The sequence below is a fragment of the Nomascus leucogenys genome, chromosome 3, assembly GCF_006542625.1.
Source record: "Nomascus leucogenys isolate Asia chromosome 3, Asia_NLE_v1, whole genome shotgun sequence".
Classification (NCBI taxonomy): domain Eukaryota; kingdom Metazoa; phylum Chordata; class Mammalia; order Primates; family Hylobatidae; genus Nomascus; species Nomascus leucogenys.
The window spans coordinates 7,445,635-7,472,224 of NC_044383.1; the positions used below are offsets into that span (position 1 = coordinate 7,445,635).

The 26,590-nt window shown below is 44.8% G+C and overlaps 1 protein-coding gene across 5 annotated transcripts in view; it reads left to right on the forward strand.

The window, feature by feature from the left end:
* Positions 1 to 26,590, forward strand: part of ADAM12 (ADAM metallopeptidase domain 12) — a 377,489-nt gene that overhangs the window by 310,030 nt on the left and 40,869 nt on the right. For all 5 annotated transcript variants that reach the window (XM_030805503.1, XM_030805511.1, XM_003277782.4 and 2 more), the window contains exons 12-14: positions 7,606 to 7,783; positions 12,447 to 12,536; positions 14,244 to 14,439. In XM_030805503.1, coding sequence (XP_030661363.1) covers positions 7,606 to 7,783; positions 12,447 to 12,536; positions 14,244 to 14,439 — 464 coding nt within the window. The remainder of the gene's footprint in view (positions 1 to 7,605; positions 7,784 to 12,446; positions 12,537 to 14,243; positions 14,440 to 26,590) is intronic.

A 26,590-nucleotide genomic window follows, 5' to 3' on the forward strand; every position in this document is an offset into this window, starting at 1 on the left:
GTTACACAACATTGTGAATGTGCTGGAAAAAAACATTGGATTATATGCTTTGAAGTGACTTAAAGGATGAATTTTATGTTGTGTAAATTCGACATCAATTTAGCAAATCGTCTGCAGAGCTTATTAAAATACAGGTTGCTAGGCCCCTACCCTGAGTTATTCTGACTTAGTAGATCTGAGCGGGGCCTAAGAATGTGCATTTCTAGAAAGTTCCTGGTGCTGCTTGTCCTGGGAGCATGCTTTGAGAATCACTGGTCCAGGCATATGTGGGATCACAGCAGGATTTGTCTACTGTGTTTAAATCGTACACTGAGGGTTAATCAATCACCTTCTGTGTTTCAGCATTCAGTGCTGGTCATCCAGTGCTGAACTGGCACTGGTAATAAAATGGTTTTTAGTACCCGAACATGGAATCATAAGAATTGATCAAATCTAGTACTGCCATCCCCTGGGAACTGTCAAATCCCTTCACCTCATTTGCAGATGGAGACAATAATAACTGTTTCATTGGATTGTTCCAAAATTTTAAATTCAAAAAAAAGTATAAAAGAAGAAAAATATTGCCATGAGAAAGCACCACCATATCGCCTAGCTAAAAGCAGGTACTCTATAAATAGTTATGCCAATAAAGTATATATTTTAACCCAATTACTAGTCTTGGGAATTTATAATGTTGTGGCCAGAATATGGTGACACATGAAGGCAACGAGAACTTACAACACAGCCTTGGACTGCAGTTCCACTCAGACTCCATTTATGTGGCATAAAAGATATGTTTCTGGGGGTTTGGGACTTCAAAGACCATTTCTGGAGGAGTGGAATTATATGGGCCTTGGAGAATGGCTGGAGAGGAAATGAGATGGGAGGGTGGGCACATCCCTTAAGGAAGGAGCATGGCAAGGGGGGCACGGGGCCAGGTTCAGGTCATAGTTGGAATTGGGATCCTCTTCAGTGCTTTGAGTATAATAGACACTTGAAAACTATTGCTCCATAAGTGAGTGAATAAATGAGAGAGTTGTGAATTTGCCACTGCAAGTTGTATTCTGCCATCATCAGAAGTGTGTAGGCAGAGTCGGCACCTGGGGAGCAGGTGATGCACCTGGCCTTGCCGAGCATTGGCACCTGCTCTGCTCTAGGCACTAGGTAACTAGTGGCTACTTAGGATGTAGAAAATATTCTAATATGTGTGGATTAAGATGGTGTTACCATTAGAGGAATCTAATATTTGCTACTGGCAAATTTCCCTTATCTCTTAAGATTTGAAGTAATTTTCATTTATTAAATTTTTTTGTATTGGGGGGCGGTCATTGGGTTTGCTGTAAGTTTTCCATACTTAGTTCTGTGTTTTGATCGAATGAGACTATCTTAGAGCAGAAAAAGGGAGATGAGGAGCAGACCTTTGCCTGCTTAAAAAGCAGTTTGCTTAAAAAAAAAAAAAAGGTGCGGGAATAAGGGTTTGGAGTTCTTATGAAAAACGCCTTTAAATCTTTAATCCATCTTGAGTTAATTTTTGTAAATGGTGAGAGGTAGGGGTTCAGTTTCAGTCTTCTGCATATGGTTAGCCAGTTATCCCAGCAGCATTTATTATTGAATAGGGAGTCCTTTCCCCATTGTTTATTTTTGTCATTTTTGTCAAAGATTAGATGGTTATAGGTGTCTGGGTTTATTTCTGGGGTCTCTATTCTGTTCCATTGGTCTATGTGTCTGTTTTTGTACCACTATCATGCTGTTTTGGTTACTGTAGCCTTGTAATATAGTTTAAAGTCAGATAATATGATACCTCTGGCTTTGTTCTTTTTGCCTAAGATAGCTTTGGTTATTCAGGCTTCTTTTTGATTCCATATGAATTTTAGGATGGTTTTTTCTAATTCTGTGAAAAATTACATCGTTATTTTGATGAGGATAGCACTGAATCTGTAAATTGCCTTGGGGTAGTATGGACATCTTAACAATATTGATTCTTCCAATCCATGAGCATGGAATATTTTTTCATTTATTTGGGTCATCTCTGATTTCTTTCAGCAGTGTTTTGTAGTTCTCCTTGCAGAGAACTTTCCCCTCCTTGGCTAGATAGATTGCTAGGTATTTCCTTTTTTGTGTGACTATTGTAAATGGGATTGTGTTCTTGATTTTGTTCTCAGCTAGAACATTATTGATGTAGAGAAGTGCTACTGATTTTTGTACATTGATTTTGTATCCTGAAACTTTACTGAATTCATTTATCAGCTCCAGGAGCCTTTTGGCAGAATTTTTAGCATTTTCTATGTATAGAATTATATTGTCAGCAAAGAGAGAAAGTTTGACTTCTTCTTTTCCTATTTGGATGCCTTTTATTTTGGCTTTGGCAAATAATTTATGGCTGAGTCCCCAAAAGCAATTGCAACATAAACAAAAATTGACAAGTGGGACCTAATTAAAGAGCTTCTGCACAGCCAAAGAAATTATCAACAGAAAGCCTACAGAATGGGAGAAAATATTCACAAACTATGCATCTGACAAAGGTCTAATATCCAGAACCTACAAGGAACTTAAATCAACAAGTAAAAAACAAATAGTTCAATTTAAAAATGGGCAAAGGACATAAACAGACACCTCTCAAAAGGAGACATACAAGTGACCATATGAAAAAATGTCCAACATCACTAATCATCAGAGAAATGCAAATCAAAACCACAGTGAGATACCATCTCACACCAGTCAGAATGGCGATTATTAAAAAGTCAAAAATAACAGATGCTGGCAAGGCTATGGAGAAGAGGGAATGCTTATACACTGTTGGTGGGAATGCAAACTAGTTCAGCCACTGTGGAAAGCAGTTTGGCAATTTCTCGAAGAACTTAAAACAGAACTCCCATTTGACCCAGCAACCCCACTACTGTGTATATATCCAAAAGAAAATAACTCATTCTATCAAAAAGACAAATGCCCTCATACTTTCATTATAGCGCTATTCACAATAGTGAAGACATGGAATCAATCTAGGTGCCCTTCAACAGTGGATTGGATAAAGAAAACGTGGTATGGAATACTACACAGCCATCCAAAGAATGAAATTATGTCCTTTGCAGCAACATGGATGGAGCCAGAGGCCATTATCCTAAGCAAATTTGTGCAAGAATAGCAAATCAAATACCATGTGCTCTCACTTATAAGTGGGCACTAAACATTGAATACACATAGATGTAAAGATGAGAACAACAGACACTGGGGACTATTAGATGGGAGAGGATGGGAGGGGAGCAAGAGCTGAAAAACCACCTATTGGGTACTATGCTCACTACCTGGGTGACAGGACCCCAGACCCCAGCATCATGCAATATACCCATGTAACAAATTTGCACATGTACCCCTTCATCGCTAATAAAAGTTGAAATTATTTAAAATAAATAAAAATACCTTCAGTCATTCCCAGTGCCTGGCCCATACAGAGGCATAGCTCCCGGTGTATTGACACTTCATGGGATCTTCTCACCATCAGCATGACCTTGACCTATCTAAGAATGATGCCAAGTAGAAAAGGGGTTGCCTCTCTGGGTGTGTGTCTGCAAGAAGAGCAGACTGTTTCCCACTGTTGAGTAAGTTCCTCCAGGCCAGTCCTGTCTGTGCACACTTGTACCAGATCTTTCCCGAGGTGCACTCACACCTTCTTCCCTTTGGGTGAGGGGCTCAAATGACCCTCTTCCTGGTGAGGTTTCCTGGTGAGGTCCACTGTCCCTAAAAGTTCAATACACACCCTCTTCCCTTGCTCTTTTATTTTTTTTCTCCTTACGTCTGCTCTTTATAACTCATTCCGTTCCCTTAGCTTGCCTATTATCTGTTGGCCCCACTGAATGCCCCGTGAGGAGCATTCAGTGAGGGCTGAGATTTTTTTGTTCTCTTCATTCCCATATCCCCAAAGCCTAGAACAATGCCTGGCATCTAGTCGGTGTTGAATAAATACTTGGGGAATAATGGAATGATGTGTGAAAGCTGTTCTGATTTTCTTCCTCTAAAGCCTGACTTCCTCTAAATGCCCAAATAGGGTTCATAAATATCCTATCAGAGTGAATAGTCACCTGCCTCCTTGCTGAGAAATCATGAAAGGATGGGATGAATGACGACATCCTACAGGTAGAAAATACTTCTCAGCCTCATCACCATTCGTCATCAAAAGTAAGTTCTTGAACAATAAACAAGGCATTTTTTTCTTCATTACATAGAGGAAATGGTAGCGATATTGGCTGACTCAGTCCGAGGAAATGGCAGGAATGTTTGTGGAAGGGCTGCTGGACTCCCCATTGACCTTGCTGGGTCCCCTGAGCAAGTCAGAAAAACCCCGGGTTGGTAGGAAGAGAAGCCTCTCAACCTGCTCATGGCTGGAGCTGTCACCTATGGTCAGGAGTTGCTGGAAGTTTGAATTGCCCTGACCTGGAAGGCAGGCGGCATGCTGGTGAGCTCAGGCCATGTGGAAAGGGGCCCTGAGAAAGGATCTGTTCAGTGTTGGTGAATTCATCAAGACCTCATTTCGCATCTGAGGAGGACATCGCTACTTTCCTGTTAAAACAGAGGCATCCCTGAGGAGTTAATGCCAGGATGCTGTTCCTCAGAGCAAGGCTGAAAACCCGTGAATTGGATGAGGACTATTTATGTATGCATGATTCTAAATGAGAAATAATTTTGTTAACATTTGGGAGTTGTCCTTCAGCAGAATGAGGAAAAGCTAAGGGAAGTAGAAATACGTTATTACACAGATCACTATACCATCTGACAACACCCAGTGCAGACACAAAAATACAATGATGATCTTTGCCAGTGATGATCTGTTCTGTTCTCCTCTCCTACACATTCTGAAGTTTAAATCCTGGACTTAAACTGTTCTCCTTCATCCTATTTGGATGGCAAACCCCCAAAACACCCAACGTTTGTGTGTTTCTTACCTTGAAAGGAATGAGATGGGGAAGGCATGTCTGAGCTTGGTGAACGGAGCTGGTCTCAGCTCTCCAATCCCTGGGGTCTGTGGACATTCTCTGCTCCTTTGGGAAACAGGACAATTCGGATCACTCTTTTCCAAGCTTCTCTTAATTGCTGTGATTCTGGCTATAAACCCTTCCTGAAACTTACCATTTATCCTAGGGTCCTTCCTAATTAATATTTTCTAGAAATCACTTCCCTTCTAGAATGAACTGATAATGGTTTGTCGCAGAACTAAGTTGCATATCATTGAGTGAGAATGATGTTTCATCTCCTAGATCAGGCCTGGAGACATATATGTCCTAGGAAAACTCTCAGATACAGAAGAAGTTTCCAGCTGTACCTCCATGAAATTTATTTATTTATTTTTGCAAAGAGAAGAACTGCTTTTAAGTCCCTGTGTAATATACCAATTACTTCAATATAATACCCTTCTAAATTGCAAAAACATTATCATTTTTCTTGTGGATCATTGTTTGAACCTAGTTAGTGTATTTGGATACCAGGAATAACCAGTCTGTCTGCCAGGGGAAGTTACAAAGATTTCAAGATTGTTACAGCACTATGAGTAAGTCCTGGTATGTTGCCTTTGCATCCACAGAGGAGCACTTTCATTTATTAATTTATTTGTAAATTAGAATTATTAATATACTCCAGAGTTAATAGCCCGAGGTTGATAGAAACCACTTGGAGGGAAACCTAATGCAGAAACAGAAAACCAAATACTGCATGTTCTCATTTATAAGTGGGCGCTAAACATCGAGTACATATGGACACAAGGAAGGGAACAACAGACACTGAGGAAGGAGAGGATCAAAAAGCTCCCTGTGGAGATCTAGGCTTGTTGCCTGGGTGATGAAATAATCTGTACACCAAACCCCATTAACATGCGGTCTACCTACACAGCAAACCTGCCCATGTACCCCTGAACCTACAATTAAAAAAAAAAAAAGTTAAGGGCCAGGCTTAGTGCCTCATGCCTATAATCCCAGCACTTTGGGAGGCCGAGGTGGGTAGATCACCTGAGCTCAGGAGTTTGAGGCCAGCCTGGCCAATATGGTGAAACTGCATCTCTACTAAAAATACAAAAAATGAGCCAGGTGTGGTGGCGGGCGCCTGTAATCCCAGCTACTCGAGAGGCTGAGGCAGGAGAATTACTTAAACCCGGGAGGCGGAGGTTGCGGTGAAGCCACTGCATTCCAGCATGGGCGACAGAGTGAGACTCAGTTTCAGAAAATAAAGTTAAGAATAAATAAATACCTGGTCATTAAAAATCTGTGGCTAATAGTATGCCTTATATACTTGGGGAAGAAAAGGGAAATCACTCGGAGAGGATGGTGCAGTGTTATCAGTTTGGTCCTGGAAATCAGCATGATCTCAAAATTCGCCAAGCTCAATCATTAAGTGGCCGCTGGTCTACCATCATCAGGGAAGCGTAGCAGCTTGCGTTGGTTTGGCCAATTGACTGAGATCCAGTTCTAATGTCATCCTTATAAATGTCTCCGTCGGGAGAGGGTGCTTGGGTTTGCTGGACAGCAGCCCCTGCTCCCTCTCTAAGTAATAAAACTTTCTGGGTTTCTGGCATGCTTATACCTTAATAATCCTTGCTGCCTCAAGACATGGGAAAATGCATTGTAAAAAGTGAGACACTCTGTGTATGTTGGATAACACTGGCTGCTTTGGAATCAAACCCCAGATGCTCAGTGGGTTACCATATGAGAAGCGTGTTCTCCTTCTGTATGATGCTCTGAGGCTCTAGGCTGCAGGTGGCCTCCCTCCATACGGTGAGTGAGGACCAGATGCTATGCCTGACTCCTCCTAAAACCATGGGATACCCTAATCTCAGCTGGCAGATGGGGAAAGAAGGGAAATGAAGAAGGAATACTCGTTTAAATACCATCAGCCAAAAGTGACCTATATCACTTTTGCTCGTGTTCTAGTGCCAAGAGTTAATCATGCAGCCCACCCAGGTATATGGGGGCTGGGCAGCCCTTCTAGAGCACAGAACGAGAGCATAACTTTGCTGGGGAGTTGGCTGACCCTGCCACACACGGTTGTAGCCCTGGAATTTAGAGGCAAGGGTAAGACCTGCATTTCTGGATCACCTCCATTCTCTTATAGCTGTGCTGGGGGAAGACAGTGATTTGACCTTTACAGACCCGAATGCCCATATCAGCAGGCCCTGCCCTACAGTGGAACCATGTGTCCTTGGAACCATGGAATTAATAAGCAGCATTATTCGTACTCTTTTCTTCTTTGCACTTTCCAGTAAGGACATTGTTATGTGTTTGTATTACAAGCTACAATCCCTACGAATTCACTTTTCATAGCATCATTTCACCCAGAACTATTAATAATGTCTTTAATGAGACTCTGCCTGAACTTGTTGATTTGAAAACTATCGAAAGATCATTTCTTTTTTGATAAAGCACTTCATCAGCCGCGTTGGCACTGTACGGAATGGATGTCGGGATGGAACTGAATGTGCCTCGCTTTACACTGCATATCTGAGTTTTTCGATATGCATTGTTCATTGAGACCACCAGTGAACACCTGGGCAGATGTGGCCAGTGGGTGCCTTCTTGTGGGCACAAGAAGGGCAGGCAAAGTCATTTCATGCCCTGTGACTTACTGTTCTGGGCTCTCCTTTTTCAGGTTCCCATTTCCCATGGTGTTCAGCAGTTGCAGCAGGAGGGACTTGGAGACCAGCCTGGAGAAAGGAATGGGGATGTGCCTCTTTAACGTGCCGGAAGTCAGGGAGTCTTTCGGGGGCCAGAAGTGTGGGAACGGCTTTGTGGAAGAAGGAGAGGAGTGTGACTGTGGGGAGCCGGAGGTAAGAACCATCCCCAGAACAAAGATACAAGAAACCTTGTATCCTCGGCTAGGCAAAGAAAAGAGAACTTGGAGGAACTGTACAGCCAGATGAAAGTACTAGAACTCAGGAAGGAAGAGTCCTATCTGGCCACCCTGAACAAGCCCCATGAGCTAGGGTGGCTTTCTTGAATTTTAACTATTGCATGGAATAAGTGATCACTTGATTTAAAAAGATAAATAATCCTATCGAAGGGTACAGCATTCACAGCAAGATGAGGACAAAAACAATAAAAAAGCGTTTAGCTTTGAGTTTGACAGAGAAGAAAGCCCTGGAATTCTAGCTTCAAATAGCTAATAAGCACCATTTCTTTTTCTTCATAAGGTGTGCTACCAGAGGGGAATCTGAATAAGCAGCATTCATTTTTAACCAGGGGCTTCCTCTCCGGTTGAAATTCTGCCTTGCTGCTGCCGATGCCTCTGTATGCACAGCTCGAGGCTTCTGCCTCTCATGCTTGTAGCTTTCAGAAGCAATAAGTGAAGGCAGGGAACGTTTTTATCTAGCACAGAGCTTAATCCTGTTTTCCAGCCAATATCAGGAAATGTCCTTGTTTTAATAGGGCCCAGGATAATCAATATAAAAATTATAAAAGCCACTTTTTAATCTCTGAATAATCTCAAGAAGGAAAGAGAGAAGACAGCATGAGACCTCCTAGTAAAACAGGTGCCCCCTCAAAGTCTGGAGGAGGTTGTGTTTAGAATAAATCAAAGCAAGCAGTTGTACAGCAGGCAGTCTCCATGTGGGATTCCCTCCCCGAGAGTTTATGCAAGCTGAAACAGTAGACAAGTTCAAGGCAGGCTTAGCTAAATCCACAGATGGACTTAATGAGGGCTTAGGAAGAGCATCTCCAAGGGCTGCTCTGAAAGACGGAGTTGAGGGTGAAGGAGAAATCGCGCTGAGACTCTGGCGCATCTGGTATATTCCTGTGTTCATCACATAAACGACTGGCAAACAGAATGTTCATCATATCCCTATCTTCAAGTCTCTGAGGTTTTCCATACCAGGAGGAATGCGCTTGGTCTGACAGTTTCTGCAAGAATGCTGGAAGTTTGTAAGTATTAGGTGGGAGTAAAGGGGGATGTGATGCAGAAGTGGTTTCTTCAAATGTTTTTATGCCTTTGCCAAACTCAGAACTTAACCATGATAATGACATTATCTGGAGGGGGGTTTAATTTTGCTCACAATGAGCAGGGAATGGTTGCTGTGTAGGAGCAAGTCCTAATTATAGTGTTACAGAAACTCTTCTCAAGATTAACAGAGGAAAACTTAAAACCATCAAGGGTTGGGGTATGCAAAGGGGAAATTCCTTGTAGGCCTCGTTAATTTCTTAAAGGAAAAAATGAATTAGTTTAAATTACTCATATTTCTCAGGAGAGGCCATGTTGGCTTAAAATGGTTTGTCTTTTATTTGAACTTCTTATGATTGTTCGTTAATCTAAATAAATTTGACAGTTCTTCATGAAGCCTTCATGAACTCTCAGGTTTGGAATGATTTTGTTAGCAGTCATTTACTCCATATGCCACCAGCAGCAGCCACATCACTGCCACAATCACGACCACCATTGCTAATATTACCATCTCCACAATCGCCACCACCACCTCCTCCACCCAACATCATCACCATTTCTCTCATGACCATCATCACCATATCACTGCCACTACCGCCACCATCATCACTACCGCCCTCACCATCACCCCACTATTATAACCACTGCCATCTCCACAGCTACTGCCATCACCACGGCCACACCAGTATCCACATCACCACCAGCATCACTGCTACCATCCCCACCCCTATCATTATACCCCCCACCACCATCATATCAGCAAATGCTTGAGTGCCTAAAATGTGCCAGCCATTCATATTCTGATCCTCTGTCTTTTCTCCATGAAGGAGTCATGTGGCTTGACAGGGTGCTGTCTCTTCAGGTGGCATGTTACATTATAGGGTAGCTTTGATTATTACAAACTCCCTCCTTGCACAGAGCCAAACTCTGCTTGCATGCAGTTACCAACTTCGTATTTCTGTGGTTAAGGTCCTTATTTTATAGGATAACTTCTTGATATTTGAAGATAGCTCTCATTCCCCTCATCCAAAGTTCTTTCTTTGCAAGTTACAGGTGAGCCTTTTGCCTCACTTTTTAGATTTGCTTTATTTTTTGCTTTTCAAAAAAATAGTTTCAAGTAGTTATTATTTGAAAATAATAGTTTCAAGGTTCAAACTCAAACTGTGTTTGGCAGTGTGACAACCTGTTTACAGTTTCCAAACTGCTTTGCCTAAGAATTGTAGACAAAAAGACTTGTTAACCTAGGTTCTTTATCCCCCTACCCGGTGCTCAGGCCCTGGTTATTCTGCATGCCCTTGCATCAGATTGACCTGGCCATTCCCTGGCCCATAGAGGGACCCAGTGTGTTACCACATCAGGGAAGGAGTGAATGGGATCCGAAAAACAACTGCCAGCACCCCACGGAAACGAGCTTCTCCCTTGCTCCCAAAAATAATCTCCATTATATTCAAGAAGATGGCTTCTAGTCTTCTCCAAGTTCATTGTGATTAAGAATCTGTGTCTGCTACCTACAACCTGAGAATGACAGTTAGGGCTTTGCAGAGAATTCTCTAATGCTTTCATTATTCTTTCTTCTTTGGAGACTTGGTATTCATTGGCTCTGTTGGACTTCTCTACTGAGGACTAAAATAATAAATGTAGCAGCAGATGAAGAATGTGTCTCTTCTGAGAAATATGGTACTGCAGAAGAAATAGATCCTGGGTGGTTTAAAGGCAGGTTGATTGCTGAAGCCTTCCTGGACAGGGCACTGGATTTATATCAACATAAGGAAATCCTGACAACTCACTCATTCTTCCAGCTAACAGGATTGGGAAAGCAGCCTTATCTCCTTGTTTAAAGTCAATAGGATGCCAGTAGCTTGCGAATATCTTTTAAAGTTAGTTATCTTTCTCACATTATCATCCCCTTTGAAGTCAGAGCCATTTGGCATGGCTGCATTTCCATTTGAGCTGCTGCTTATATTACTGGGTGATTTGAGAGAGGGGGGAAGATATTTCTTAAAGAATTTTAGGACCCAGATTTAGGATGGCTGATTTAACATGGAATTTCAAGAAAACTTGTAATTTGGTAAACGTGTCATCCGTAGAGCCATTTAGACCATAAGGACCAGGATAGCATTGGTGTGCATTTGATGACACTGATTTAAAAATGCAATTAATAGACTACTCTTTTGAAAAAAAGTTCTTAAACTCTTTTAGAATTGTAAGTCCACAGGTTAGAAACCCTTACTGTCATTTAGCTATGACTTCTGGTTGACAGTTTTATCTTATTGTATATATTACACATTCTGGATGTTTATAAAGTCGTCAAGCAAATTTAAAATTTAATAACTTTGGAAGTCTGTATAATAGAAGCAAATGGAACATCAAATGAGAGCATAATTAGAGTTTTACATGAGATATAGTTTCAGTATCTAGGTTTGCCATAAATCTGGATTATTGACAAAATTTTATTAATTGCATTTATAAAACTCATGATAAATCCATTCAAGAAAGATGGTTTTCCGGAGTAAAGTATTATATTATTAAACTAGTATGTGATTAGCTTCGCCCCAGCCAATAGTATATAAATTTTTCAGAGCATATCATATACTGGGTAAAATAAAAGAACATTGATAAGTTACTCAGTATTAAAGATCTATGAACTGTTCCATCTTATGATAATTACATTTCTTCTAAACTGTGTAAACTCCAGTTACTCGAATGTTCTCAAGTACAAGGACCTCACTTGATAAATGCGTGCAGGCCTTTTGTTTAGAACTAAGCAAAAAATGTCAATCCCTTGTTTTTGTTAGGAAAAAATGGAAACAGTGGGTACGTGTGGAGCACAGCACTATAAAGGAGTTAGTTTCTTTTCTCACTTTTGTTTCAGAGAGGACAATACATCTAATGCTTGATCTATCCATTTAAATCCCTTGCAAATCAATGGGCACAGCCCATAGGCCTCCTTCCGGCCACTTGGTTGTTATAATGTCCATTTCTGACTTTCTGAGTGATGGAATTGTCAGGCCAGACAACTTACCTGGGCTGCTCAAGGGTCTCATCCACGACCCTGGTGGGATTGCAGGGAATTGTGGTTGAAACCACTGGTTTGACTTCATTTCCTGCCAGTACTCTCTAGATCAAAAAAGGTTCATTTTTAAAGAGTACAGATTGTATGCATCTATGTATATTTTTGATTAGGTAATTTCAAAGTCCTCCAGGGATCTTGATGCAGACCATTGCAATGAAATCTGCCTGGACACCCCTCTACAGAGCCCCAGTGTACTGCTGACTAGAGTGAGGTCCCCAGCCGGCCAGCCTATGTCACAACTGCTTTACCTTTCATGAGGGCACTTGTGTGCTACTGGCTTTTTCCAGGGACTCATAGACCCAGTTGGTTCATAAACAGCAGAAGCTTTGCTTTCCTAACAGACGGAAACAGGCAGGTGTGCAGTTCAGGAGCTGGGCCCTCTTGGTCTTTCTTGCTTTTTGCAGCCATTTAAGGTGTAATGTTTGCATTCAGTGAGTGCATACTCCATAAGACCCTGTCAAACAAATCCCATTCCCCTCTCCAGGAATGTAAGAATCACTGCTGCAATGCCACCACCTGTACCCTGAAGCCGGACGCTGTGTGTGCACATGGGCTGTGCTGTGCAGACTGCCAGGTGAGTCACCGGAGCTGCAACTTGACCCCCAGGTCACCAACAGGATCAGGTGGTTCAGATCTGATGCAGGGCAAGCAGTGTGGCTGGAAGGTTTCCCAGCAGTCACCACAGCACACACCATCCCTCCTTCTCACACCAGTTGGTGTTACCCCCCTCTTATTGTTTAGCTTCCAGTCTTGGGGTGAAATACACACTTTGATTGCCAGTCACTTGTGTTTATTTATTTAGGGGCTGACAACTGATCAGACTGATAAACCCTAGTTCAACTTTAAATGCTCCATTTGTGCCGTCAGAGGCACATGGGGTCCTACTATGCTGACAAGAAGAGCAAGGCGAGAACAAGTCCCCATCCACTGTCACTCAGGTTCCCCCAGGTTCACCTTCTTGATCCCGCAGACGTCTGCCTGCTGGCTTGTCCCAGAAGTTTTGTATAAACAACTCAATCTTAATGTCCTCCCAAAAGAAGGTGCCACCAACCCTGCCCGCCAAGAATGGCAGTTTTATACTCTCGCCATTGCTGCTGGCTAGGACTGCGTTTCTTTTGGCAGTTCCATTGTCTCATTATTCAGAGCTGATATCTGACAGAGTAGAAGCCTGAGCTTTTGATTCAACCGTTCCAAGGGTAGAGTTGTATTTCGTTTTAATTAAGCAATTGATCCTGACATTCTGCTTACAGGAAACTACCTCTTAGCTGCCCCACGTGAGCACGGTGATTTAGAACATTTTAATGTTCAGCTTTAAAATAGCCTTCATCCTCTTCCTAATGCTGATTAACTTCTGCGGAATGTTATAAGCAGCTGGCTCTCCCTGGCCTCCAGTAACTGGTGGAGGAAGGTGCCTGGAAGGGAGTTGGGGGAAGGGGGAAGCAAGTCTGAGCCTGTGCCCAGGGGATGCCCAAGTAAGGGGAGTGAGAACCACAGGGCAATGCCTGATTGTGGTTCACTTTTAGGTTATGACTTTTAACAATTGCTTTCAACTTCCAGGTCTTCTAGAAGTTAGCAGGGGTCTTCCCTTTTTGTGTTTGAGGAGTATGCAGAGAACTAAGCCCAGGACTCTCAGGGGTCCCTAGCTGTGTAGCCTCAGACAGGCTACTCTGAGCCTTAATTTCTTCAACCACAAAAAGCTGAGCCATTGGTCAGATGGCTTCTAACATCCTTTACCTCTCCCTTGTTCTTCTCCTGTTCTTCCCATAAAGCGGAAAAGAGAGAGTTCCAGTCCTGTGATTTGATGACAAAGTAAAATTGCTATTGTGATTGTGCCCTTAAAGTTATTTTTATTAACTTGCCCACACATGCTAACACCATAAATGCAAATGTCCCCTTGAAACGTGTGATGGTGTTGACACCCAGAGACCTTTTTCTTAAGAATCAACCAGCCCAGCAGCCAACGCTCCCCTCCTTCTTTTTTCCTCTGAGGTGCCAAGTGCCAGCAGCCAGCTTGTGTGTTCCTTGGAGAACCCTAATGTTGCATGACATTAAACAGAGGCTGCTCTTGGTTGTCCCACCCACTTTATAGTGGAACAGTGAACCCCAGAGCAAGAATCTGATGATTTAATGAGCTCTCTCTACATTAGAAGTGACTTCCTTTGAAATCCGCACCCCTTTATGTGGGACTTATGGCCTTGTCCACCCCAGCCCAGGAGTAATGTTGACAGCTGCCTCTCCCTTTCCCCGGGTGCATGTGTCCTAAATGGCCTTCTCCTTCCAGCTGAAGCCTGCTGGAACAGCATGCAGGAACTCCAGCAACTCCTGTGACCTCCCGGAGTTCTGCACAGGGGCCAGCCCTCACTGCCCAGCCAATGTGTACCTGCACGACGGGCACTCATGTCAGGGTGTGGATGGCTACTGCTACAATGGCATCTGCCAGACTCACGAGCAGCAGTGTGTCGCACTCTGGGGATCAGGTACGTGGCCGCCACAAGCTCAGCATCACGAGAGGCACTGGCAGACCTGGGCGTGGGACTGGGGGCATGTGCTCTGTTTTGGTGAGCCCCCACTCCTGGCGGGCGCTGTCCACACAGCATCCAGTGTGTTCAGTCGGGAGTGATTGACTCCCAGGGAGGGGCTGAGGCCACACTGGGCATGGGGTGCACAGAAATGGACGCTGCCTGGAGCCTGGCCTTAGGAAGCTCAGTGCAGTCCAACAGGAGATGCAGGAGCACCTACTGTGTGCCCCAGGGGATACAGGAGATGCAGGAGCACCTACTGTGTGCCCCAGGAGATACAGGAGATGCAGGAGCACCTACTGTGTGCCCCGGGGGATACAGGAGATGCAGGAGCACCTGTGTGCCCCGGGAGATACAGGAGATGCAGGAGCACCTACTGTGTGCCCCAGGGGATGCAGGAGAAGCAGGAGCACCTACTGTGTGCCCCGGGGGATGCAGGAGATGCAGGAGCACCTACTGTGTGCCCTGAGGGATGGCAGGGATGAATCCGCCATGACTCCTGCCCTCAGATAGCATAGCATGTAGTTGGACAGACAGAACTTTCCCACCACCACTGAGATTTTAGTAATGCCCCTTTGTACTCAAAAGAGCACCCCAACCAAGTGAGGGGTTCAGGGCTCCATGGGGAAGGCCCTGATCAGACTTGAAGCATGAGCGTGTCTGTAACCGGTTAAGGCCTGGGAGCAGCAGTGAGTGGCTCTCAAATGGGAAAGTGGGGTGGTCGAGTCAAACAAGAGGCCATCAGTTCACCATTTCACCAGTTCAGGCGGGGCAGTTGGCACAGTTTGTCTCTTCTGACCCTCCAACAAGCCCCTGAAGTGGGGACTGTGAAGTTTTACAGAAGATGATGCTCAAACTCTGAGACCAAATGTCATTTTCCCCAGGTCTCCGGGCTGGGATTTGAACCTGGGTCACTGTGACCCAATGCCCATGTGTTACTCCCACAATGCACAGTCACCCCGAAGAGGGAGGTCTTGCTCTAAATCTCCACCAAAGCTCCAGAATGAAGCAGAAGCTCAGATGCAAAAGGGAAGAATCCATTCCCTGCGTGTCTCTCCTCCATGCCCCACCTTCTGGGGCCAGAAATCCAAGGCCTCACTGGGCAGCCCTGGACTCCAAGGCCCCAACACCTCAGAACCATTTGAGATTCAATGCCTGTGTGCAGCTCCCAGGAGTCCAACCATGAAATCCATAAATGCAGACCGTACCGTGTCCTGCAGTTCTTTCCCTTATTGTAATGTGCTTGAGTCCTTTGTCACTCCCTCCTCCTGCTAGCTGCAGAAATGACCTCAGCGCTGGCCAGAGACCCCAGCTCTGGCAAGGCTGCTGTGGTTGGCCAGGCCCAGGCTGAAAGCCAAGCAGAATCAGGCAGGATCTCTAGCAGGAGAGAAACCTGAGAGGACCTTTGTCAGACTTTTGTTGTGAGGCTTTGGTTTTAGGAGTGATGAGGGAAGTAAAGTGGAACATAAATTGATGACTAAACCTCGAAGCGTGGGTTTTCAATGGAATATAAGAGCCACGACCAGGCATGGAAAACAAGATGGATGTCTCTTGGAGCTGGGTCCTGCTGGCAGGCCCATGTCCCCTGCCAGCCAGTGATGTCCTCTGTACTTGGAGCTTTCTGGGGAAGAAGAAAGGGCAGCCTGGTAGCAAGGAGGGGCGAGCGCAGGCCTCCTTAGCTCGGCCTCTGAGGAGGTGTTCTGATGCTCCTCAGCACCCAGGGATGTGTGTGGGCAGGTGGGATGGGGAGGCCTGCAGTTCCTGGGCCCTTAGTGCTTCATCCTTGGACCCTGAGCAGCCCTCAGTCCTGGCATCATCACCTGCTGGGCCTTGGGGCCCCCTAGGCAAAGCAGGGGGCAGGAGCAGTGGGGGACACCCTGTTGCAATGACAAGGACTAAGCCAGCACTCGCTATACACATTGAAGTTTGGGCTTGACATGGTTTAGTGACTTCAGGCACCTTTTAGCCAAGTGAGGTCGCTTTGGGACTGCGGCTACTGCTGCAGGCCAGATCTTCGTGGCTTCAGGCATCCCTAGTGCTGTCCCCGTCCCAGCCTTTCTCCAGCATCAGCAGTCTCCTTTTCTTGAGTTACAAGGGCTGTGATGAAGCTCCATTCCAAAATGCACTTTGTGGCCAGAGCACACACAGCACTTGGAGCTTTGGGAGTGAAACGTGTTCCTTAATGCCCTGCCGTATTCGAACAGCTGGCCCCGTTTCCAGAGTGAGGTCAGATGGAACTCGACAGTGCTGTCTGAGCCACCCCCAGTGTGTGACTCAGCTGGCTGTGTGCCTCTGATTCATGGTGACCAAGGCTGGTATTTATTATCTCATCAAACTAGTCCTTCTGCAGCTGCCTGACCAGAGAGAGAACCAGACAGGCAGACAGACTGACAACCTGACCCACAGACTGAGCTTTTCAAAAGCAAGAGCAATAGGAAGTCACCTGCTTGGGCTCTCGTCATCCCCACGATGGAGGGGGAGGCTGGAGGTCTCAGTACCCGGGTAGCCACATCCTCTTCCTAAGGAGAGGACTTCCCTGAGAGCTCCTGGCTTAGCTCTACTCTCTCCCACCCACTCTCTCCCTGGTAACCAGGAGGCCTTTGCTGGGGTGGTGGTGGGTGGTGGTGTGTGTGGCCACTGCACACAGCATGGAACATCCATGACATCAGGACTGTTGGTAACAAATGTAAAGTTTTGGTGAAGAGGCTTTATCTTTCAGGAGATGACTCAGGGTTCCTGAAAGCCACAGCACAGAGACCAGGCTTGGGGAGCCACCTCGGGCTTGTGACTTCCTGGGTTTTGGTCTGTCCTGCCTGCCCCTCCTCAGTTCTTCAGATCATTATACAGACTTCCTCAGGAGAGCAGAGAGCAGGGAAGACCACAACCCACTGTTGCCCTTGATGCCAGGGAGCTCTTGGAATGGGCCTTTGACCACCTCCTTCAGGAGTGCAGTGTGCTCCTTCCTCCCCTTGTCGGTGTTTCCATCTGGTTTCCAGTTTACAGGCGCTGTGAGTTTCCCATGGCTGCTGTAACAAATTAGCACAAACTTAATGGCTTACAAATGCTTCATCTTACAGTTCTGGAGGTCAGAAATCCTGAAATCAAGATACTGGCAAGGCAGCATCGCTTTGGGAGGCTCTGGGGAGCATCTGTTTCCTTGCCTTTCCCAACTTTTTTTTTTTTAATTATTATTATACTTTAAGTTTTAGGGTACATGTGCACAATGTGCAGGTTTGTTACATATGTATCCATGTGCCATGTTGGTGTGCTGCACCCATTAACTCGTCATTTAGCATTAGGTGTATCTCCTAATGCTGTCCCTACCCCCTCCCCCCACCCCAAAACAGTCCCTGGAGTGTGATGTTCCCCTTCCTGTGTCCATGTGTTCTCATTGTTCAATTCCCACCTATGAGTGAGAACATGCGGTGTTTGGTTTTTTGTCCTTGCGATAGTTTACTGAGAATGATGGTTTCCAGTTTCATCCATGTCCCTACAAAGGACATGAACTCATCATTTTTTATGGCTGCATAGTATTCCATGGTGTATATGTGCCGCATTTTCTTAATCCAGTCTATCGTTGTTGGACATTTGGGTTGGTTCCAAGTCTTTGCTATTGTGAATAGTGCCACAATAAACATACGTGTGCATGTGTCTTTATAGCAGCATGATTTATAGTCCTTTGGGTATATACCCAGTAATGGGATTGCTGGGTCAAATGGTATTTCTAGTTCTAGATCCCTGAGGAATTGCCACACCGACTTCCACAATGGTTGAACTAGTTTACAGTCCCACCAACAGTGTAAAAGTGTTCTTATTTCTCCACATCCTCTCCAGCACCTGTTGTTTCCTGACTTTTTAATGATCGCCATTCTAACTGGTGTGAGATGGTATCTCATTGTGGTTTTGATTTGCATTTCTCTGATGGCCAGTGATAATGAGCATTTTTTCATGTGTTTTTTGGCTGCATAAATGTCTTCTTTTGAGAATTGTCTGTTCATGTCCTTCGCCCACTTTTTGATGGGGTTGTTTGTTTTTTTCTTGTAAATTTGTTTGAGTTCATTGTAGATTCTGGATATTAGCCCTTTGTCAGATAAGTAGGTTGCAAAAATTTTCTCCCATTTTGTAGGTTGCCTGTTCACTCTGATGGTAGTTTCTTTTGCTGTGCAGAAGCTCTTTAGTTTAATTAGATCCCATTTGTCAATTTTTGCTTTTTTTTTTTGTTTTGTTTTGTTTTGAGAAGGAGTCTCGCTCTGTCGCCCAGGCTGGAGTGCAGTGGCGCGATCTCGGCTCACTGCAAGCTCCGCCCCCTGGGGTTCACGCCATTCTCCTGCCTCAGCCTCCTGCGTAGCTGGGACTACAGGCGCCCGCCACCTCGCCCGGCTAATTTTTTGTATTTTTAGTAGAGACGGGGAATTTTTGCTTTTGTTGCCATTGCTTTTGGTGTTTTAGACATGACGTCCTTGCCCATGCCTATGTCCTGAATGGTATTGCCTAGGTTTTCTTCTAGGGTTTTTCTGGTTTTAGGTCTAACATGTAAGTCTTTAATCCATCTTGAATTAATTTTTGTATAAGGTGTAAGGAAGGGATCCAGTTTCAGCTTTCTACATATGGCTAGCCAGTTTTCCCAGCACCATTTATTAAATAGGGAATCCTTTTCCCATTGCTTGTTTTTGTCAGGTTTGTCAAAGATCAGATAGTTGTAGATATGCGGCATTATTTCTGAGGGCTCTGTTCTGATCCATTGATCTATGTCTCTGTTGTGGTACCAGTACCATGCTGTTTTGGTTACTGTAGCCTTGTAGTATAGTTTGAAGTCAGGTAGCATGATGCCTCCAGCTTTGTTCTTTTGGCTTAAGATTGACTTGGCGATGCGGGCTCTTTTTTGGTTCCATATGAACTTTAAAGTAGTTTTTTCCAATTCTGTGAAGAAAGTCATTGGTAGCTTGATGGGGATGGCATTGAATCTATAAATTACCTTGGGCAGTATGGCCATTTTCATGGTATTGATTCTTCCAACCCATGAGCATGGAATGTTCTTCCATTTGTTTGTATCCTCTTTTATTTCATTGAGCAGTGGTTTGTGCCACTTGCATTCCTTGGCTCATGGCTCCTTCCTCCGTCTTCAAGGCCAACAGCACAGCATCTGCAAGTCTCTGTCCCTCTCCGACTTCTGCTTCTGTAGTCACATCCCTTTCTCTGACACTGACTCTCCTACCTTCCTCTTATAAGGACCCTTGTGATTCTCTCAGGCTCACCCAGATTGTCCAGCGTGATCTCCCCACCTCAAGATCCTAAAAGTAATCACATCTTCAAAGTCCCTTTTGCCATGTCAGATAACATGTGTGTAGATGTTAGATAAGGATGTGGGCCTTTTGGGGGAGCCACAGGCATCGAACAGACCACTTACTAGCATGGAACCTTCTGCAAATTGCTCAACCTTGTTATGCCTCATCCTGTAAAATGAGGATAGTGATCTACCTACCCCAAGGGTCTGTTATCCTCCAACATAGCCTATAATCTATTCCATGTAATATATGTGGTTCTATGCTAGATGCAGAGCTTCTAGTAAATCTAAACTCTATAAATAAGATGCAGCTGCACTCCCAGGAAGCTTAGACTAGTGAGCAAGATATTCAAATCCTTGGGGTCTGTAAAACGGGCTGTGAGAGGGTCATGGGCCAGATATGTTGGGGTGGAGGAAAGCAGCCAACTAGGAGGCTTTGAAGACAAGGTTGCTGTGGAATAGTGGTTTGCCAGGGGTGGAAGAGGAGGGATATTTCCGGTATAGAGAATAGCACAGCTCAGGGCACACAGGGACAGTGGGGCCAACCAGGGCAAGTGCAGGTAGTTCTGTGTGTGTAGAGCTTGGGCTGTGCCTTGGAGAGCAGAGATCCTCAACTGCCACACCATTCTGTCATTTGTCAAGTATTTGTTGACGTCCTGCTGTATGTAAGATGCTGACTCAAGAGCCCCGACTCTGCCAGAGTGACACACTTCCCATAGTCCCTGTGCACTCCTGCCTGGATCTGGAGGGGAGTGCAGATGTGAATCCATCACAATATCCTCCCGGGAGGCATGGATCCAGGACGAATGCAGTCCTGGGAGCGGAGGTGGCTTCCTCGGCCAGGCCCCTGGCCAGCCAGATATACCATTGAGAACCTTTCAGTGCTTTGTTAATAGCGGTTGGTTTGAATTAGCTTTTCATGATTCAGAAAGGAAAACTTATTGTCAAGCTTGCATTTGCAATATTTCCCCACCCAGGAGCAAATGCTTCAGGATCTGGGTCACATATGCACTGGGGTCATCGTAGGCCTCCTAGGAAACTCAGAAACTCAGAACTCTAGGAGTCCTTGAATCCTTGCCCTACCGGCCCTTGACATTTGCACCCCAGTGACCTTGCCCGAGTTGCTGAGTTGTCCAGAATTCTCCAGTTACATTCAGGATGTCCGTTACTCACCTTCCAGATCTGGCGACCCAAACACTGACTGGATGAAGCCCTTCCTTCCAACTAATGATTCCCTTTTGAAATGGGCTTTTCTCAATCTGGCATTGTATTTCAATAAAACAATCCTGCTTCCAAATCTTTCTACAAATAAAACAATCGAAAATTCAAAACACATGCCTGCAACTTCTAACTGGCAAAGCAATATACTTTGAGAATGCCTTTTGGGTTTTTTGTTCATTTATTTGTTGTTCTAATTGTTTTTGTTGTTGATAACGTACGTTCTCGTTGGCTAAGAGTATAATTTTTTTCTCACTGATTTTTGTCCTACAAATCTGGTATCTCAAGACTTCCTATGTTGATTTCAAACACACAAATGTTATTCACAGTTCAAACTGTGTGGTTGGCATTTAGCTGTCTTTGCCCAGTTTAGTCTTAATATCTACAAAGATTTTCTGTCAGTATGACATGGCCTTTATGCCTTCTGAAATATAGCTGGATATTTTTATTTAGGTAGCAAATTTACTTTTACCGATGTTTCTTGTGAGAACCACCAGCATGGTTACTGAAAATATTCCTTGGCAATTAATCTTACAGATAACTACACATCTATAGTCACAAACAATTGGCATCAGAGAATTCCCGAAATGTGTTAGTTTTTTCTATTTTATCACTCACCAGAATCTAATGTTGTTTGATTTCTGCAGTGTGAGCTGACCAGACCATTTTTAATGGGCTGGTGAATACTCAGTGTTTATTTGCAAATCTGGTTTACATGAGCTTGGTTTATTGTGACCCACTTGGGGCAGTACATTTATGAATCACCTACATCTCCTGTGGCCACAGATAGGAAAAAAAGAGATTTTTTGCCAGAAGTCGTATTGTTTAGAAGTCAGGAAAGTTTCCCTTTTGTCCCATCAAGTGAGAAAGAAATGATAAAATTTGTTCATTTGGACTTCATTTTCTGATGAATACAAAGGTCTGTCTGAAGAAGAGAGGTGGGAAGAACAATACAGTCTCCAGTTGTTTGTAAAAATGCCTTTGTCTGTGGATGTTAGTGGCAGGGGTTAGGGAAATCAGTGACAGAGGGAAGGAGGAGCTGATTTGACTGAACTGGAGAAGTACATTTGCATCATGGAGTCATTTTAAGTAAGATTAGATTGAGTAAATTGTGGGCTTAATTCAAGATGCCATCATTTCTCTTTCAAAAAAAAACATAATGACTTTGGGAACTTCCAAACTACAATTACAAATATAAGTTATAGCACTCTGAAGATAAAACTGGTAATTAAAATCCATCACTTTCTACATCATTATAAAATATAGTATGGTGTCAAAATTCCCTCTGAAAGGCTAAATTTTATCTTTTGATAATGGCAAAATAGCTAAGTGTTCCATTACTAAGGACTCAAAGGCTCTAAATTGATGTAATATGGTTGTGATGAGAAAACCGTTGTCATTCTTTCTAAGAGATGTGAAATCTCTTGTCTTATGAAGACAGACATTTTTTAATGCAGCAACTTTGAACCAAATCTGTGCCTTTGTAACATCTTACAAGTGGATAGAAGTCACTTGCACTTTTTAAATTATTGACCACTCTGTCTCTAAGATAAATGCCAGATGGCAGCTAACACACAAAAGCCACGGGAAGCACTCTGTTGGCCCCTCCTCCGCTATCCTGACCGGGATTAGCAGGTTCTGGACAGGCAGGGCGCGCAGAAAGTTGTCTGCGGGCTCCGAGCCTTTGAGCTTCTTTCCTTTAATGATGTTTTCTTTTAATGCTGGAGCCGCATCTGCTCCCAAGGTCAGCACTCAGCCCCCTTCAGTTTCCCTGCTTATAAGTTTTCTTCCTTAACTTTGAGGGAATAACAATTTACCTTTCCAGGAAGTAAAACGTCTGTCTTTTTATGACCTTACATAAGATCCCACAGTAATACTTCATTTGATGTCAATGAATAAGTGGAAATCCAGAGTCATAGAAGAGATAAACCAGCAGACAGTGTTCATTTACCCAGGCTGCTGTGTTTGCAGAACCACAGTTGACTTCCTCCGGGAAGGGCATTGGAGACAAGATGTGCTTTCCCCAAACGGCTTTTCACTCATTCGTTCTTGGAACACATCTGCTATGCACTGGCCTGAGGCACCATCCCTGCCCACAGGCAGGAGCCCTGGGGCCTCCCAGGAGGCAAAAGCAAGTGTGGTAAATACAAGAGGAAGACAACCTTGGGAGGAGGGAAAGGAGGGCCAATCCCAGCCTCCATGACAAAGCTGAGGGTAGAGGAGAGCCCAGAAGGACACAGGAGCCCTGGACCCTGATCCAGCTGGCTCAGGCATCAAGTTCCAAGGAAGACACTGACTCCCCTGGCTTTGGTCGTGTGCCCAGCATTGACCCGCTCATATAACCTGTGGGATGGACCTCTCTGATTCAATCTTATGTGCATATTTCTGCCATTAGATAGGAAAGTTAGCTCCAATTAACCATATAAAATGGATTTCCTACAGGGAAAATGTTCTTGTTCCTAGAAGAAGGGATATGGGAGAGGTGTTCAACAAAACAATGACGCTGTGTCTCCTACCCCACAATCCGTTTTCATAAAGTGCTGTTGCTGCTCCAAGCTCCCAGAACAACCTCCTACCACACAGGTAGATTCTACCCTGGAGGGGTGTGGCCAGTGTGTGGTTCTGGGAGGAGTTGTGCTGAATCACTCTTGTGACCACTAGCTGGCAGCTCCCTGGCCCCAGGAAGTGGCCCAGAGCCCGCCATGGTACCATCCTACAAGCTAACATTGGAGTTCGGGACAGCAGGGGCATGTTGCAAACAGGACCAAGTTTCGGCCACTGCGTCCTTAGAAGTTTGGTTCATTTGAAACCCCTTAGCCTTTAAACATCCGTGTTCCTCATGGGAGATTTCTCATTACAGCCTGGAGACTCCAGGGTAAGGCACCCTAGCCAACTGGATAAGAGTAAGCATTGTAAACAGGGCTCTGCTCCATCTTCCTCCCACCTTCCTGCAACCCTCACCACCACTACCAAATTAAAGCAGCAGCAGTTTCAGAGGGCTGATAAAAGGACGCAAAAGATCATATCTATTGGGGCTACCTGTGAGTTATCATAGCCACTTTTCCTCATTCTCCAGAGAAGAGAATGAACAAAGTAGATGACAGGGGCTGGTGTATGCATTTGGGCCTTTGATTCCATGGAGAAATGCATCTGTCCTATCCCCATGTTTACATGGCTGATGAAATAATGGCCTGCCCCTCCCGCAAATGCTCCTTTTCTTTGCCATGTGGCAGTGAGCCGTATGGTTGCTGTGCTCAGGGACATCACGTCCTGGCCATATTTCAGCAGGAAAGCATGACATGGCATCTCTCACTCCCTCATGTTTTGGGTGAAAGCTCAAATGAATGAAACTCTTAGAAGGTGACCGTTATTGCCTTCCTGGAGGTAGACAGAAAGTTAACCTTTAGAACCTCGCATCGTTCAAGCCACTGGATGAATTAATAGCAGAGTGGAGTCGGTTTTACTGGCCAAACTTCACTGAGATTTATTTCTTGAGGAACTGCTCCCTCAGAGGTTTCCAAGTCATTCTACTCCGAATTTTTCATTTCTTTCCCTGAATCAGTATAGATGCAACAAAAAGCATACAAATACCCGCTGCCTGCCTCCACTGTCCCAGTTTTAAAGGGAAATCTCACTGCGCATGCTCAGGTGCAGGGGGTAGGCTGTGACCCAGGTCAGTTCAGCACCTGAGACATGAGCATGAGGCAGCTGGCGTCCTCATCTGTCAGGAGACTTTTTGGAAAAAGATTTGGTGAAGATGAAGTTGACTCCACGAGCAGCTGGATTACAGGAGAATATGTTGGTGGTTCCGAAGAGGAAAGGATGGCAGGGACAGGAGTCTGTAGCCAAGTAGGGGGTTTCCAAGAGGAAGGCAGCACAGGATCATGGCTGGATCATGGGTTTTGGCTTTAAACCCATGAGACAAACTCAACTTTGCCATTTACATTGTGATCTTCGGCAAGTTGCTAAAACGCTGAGTCTAAGTGAAAATCTCTGAAATGGGGAGAATGTAGACCTTACAGGGTGGCTATAAGGATCAAAGACGATACTGCATGCTGTATCCAGCACCATACTTTAATTACAAATGGCCTGCTGCTGATCTAAAATGTGTCGTTCATTTAAAGCGTGTGTGTTTGTTAAGAGTAAGGAGAGTAATGACAGAAAAATGATCTTTGTTCTAGGGTTGAGTGGCATAAAGAGAAGTCAGACTCAAGGGTCTTTGCCCAGGGTTGCCTGCTGCCTCTTTCAACATGGCACTGGCTGCTGACTCGGGGAGTCTGGAGGCCCAGCCCAGGCCAGGCCAGGAGGGTTCCCAGAACCAGCTGGGATTTGGGGGCTGTGGGGAACCACACTCATGTAAAGGAGTAAGGGGATGGGTGCAGGGAAGTTGAAATCCTTGTGCTGGATGATAGTTCTGATTTATATGCAAAGGATGTACAAAAACTATTAGGGTTTCAGATGAAATTCTCTTCTTCTCATTTCCTGAGGCATCTGGTTAGCCCACAATCTCCACTAGCTACCCTTAAAGTGTAAGGCCCTGGAGACCATGAAGTGTGAGGGAGATGGATGTAAAGCCCCTACTGACGTGATCGTGAATCATTACAGGTGTGGTAAGTGATGCGAGCAGGGGCTGGTACAAGGAACTCTCTTCTCCCCACACACACCCCCAGCCCTAAAGTCCAGAAGCCACACCTTCCCCACAGCCCAAGGTGGTCCTCATTATCACTTGGGTTTCCTAGGGGCCTGCCACATGCCAGGAGCTCTATACACTGACTCAGCTCCACAGCACCTTTGAGTCAGGTCCTTGTCCCCATTTTACAGATGAGGGGACAGAGCCTTGAGAGCTTGTACAACAAGGCCTTTTGGACACTGAATGCCAGATCAGCCCGAGTTCCAAGCCTTTGTTCTTCCAACTCTGAAGCATGGTTACTGACTATATCAATCAGACAGGAGGGGGTGTTCTAAAAAGGCTGAAGACTGATAGGCATTAGATATTTTTCTTAGACCCCATACATGCCCAGCTATAAAACAAGGCTTCCCCCTGAAAGTACCCAGCAAAAAGAATCACTGACCACTGACCTGTCACTCTCTCAGCCACACCTTTTGGCTATCACAGAGCAGGTGGGAAGGTGCTTTGGCACTCATCATCCTGCATCCACGCAGGTTCATCGAGGCTGCCTGACAAAATCAGGTTTAAAAAAGGGCAGGTGCATCTATCACATGCGTAAATATTATTTTTCGGCTGTGACTTCATCCCATTTTGGTTATTCTGGTAAAAGCTTTTAAGGGTTCACTTTGATAAGCAATAGAGTGGGTGGTTCAGTTGTGGAGGTTATGAATATACACCCACTGGGCTAATAGAGAAAGTGCTCACTTTCTGTATTAAAAAGTGTTGGAAGAGTGGGTACTTGAACCTAGAAACAAGATTTCCAGTGATAACAGAAGAAAAAATGTCAGCATCCTGAGAAAGCTGGAAGTGCAGGGAATGTGCTACGGAAAACAAGAAGACTGAGACCAGGCTGGGTGCAGTGGCTCACGCCTGTAATCCCAGCACTTTGGGAGGCTGAGGTGAGTGCATCACCTGAGGTCAGGAGTTCAAGACTACCC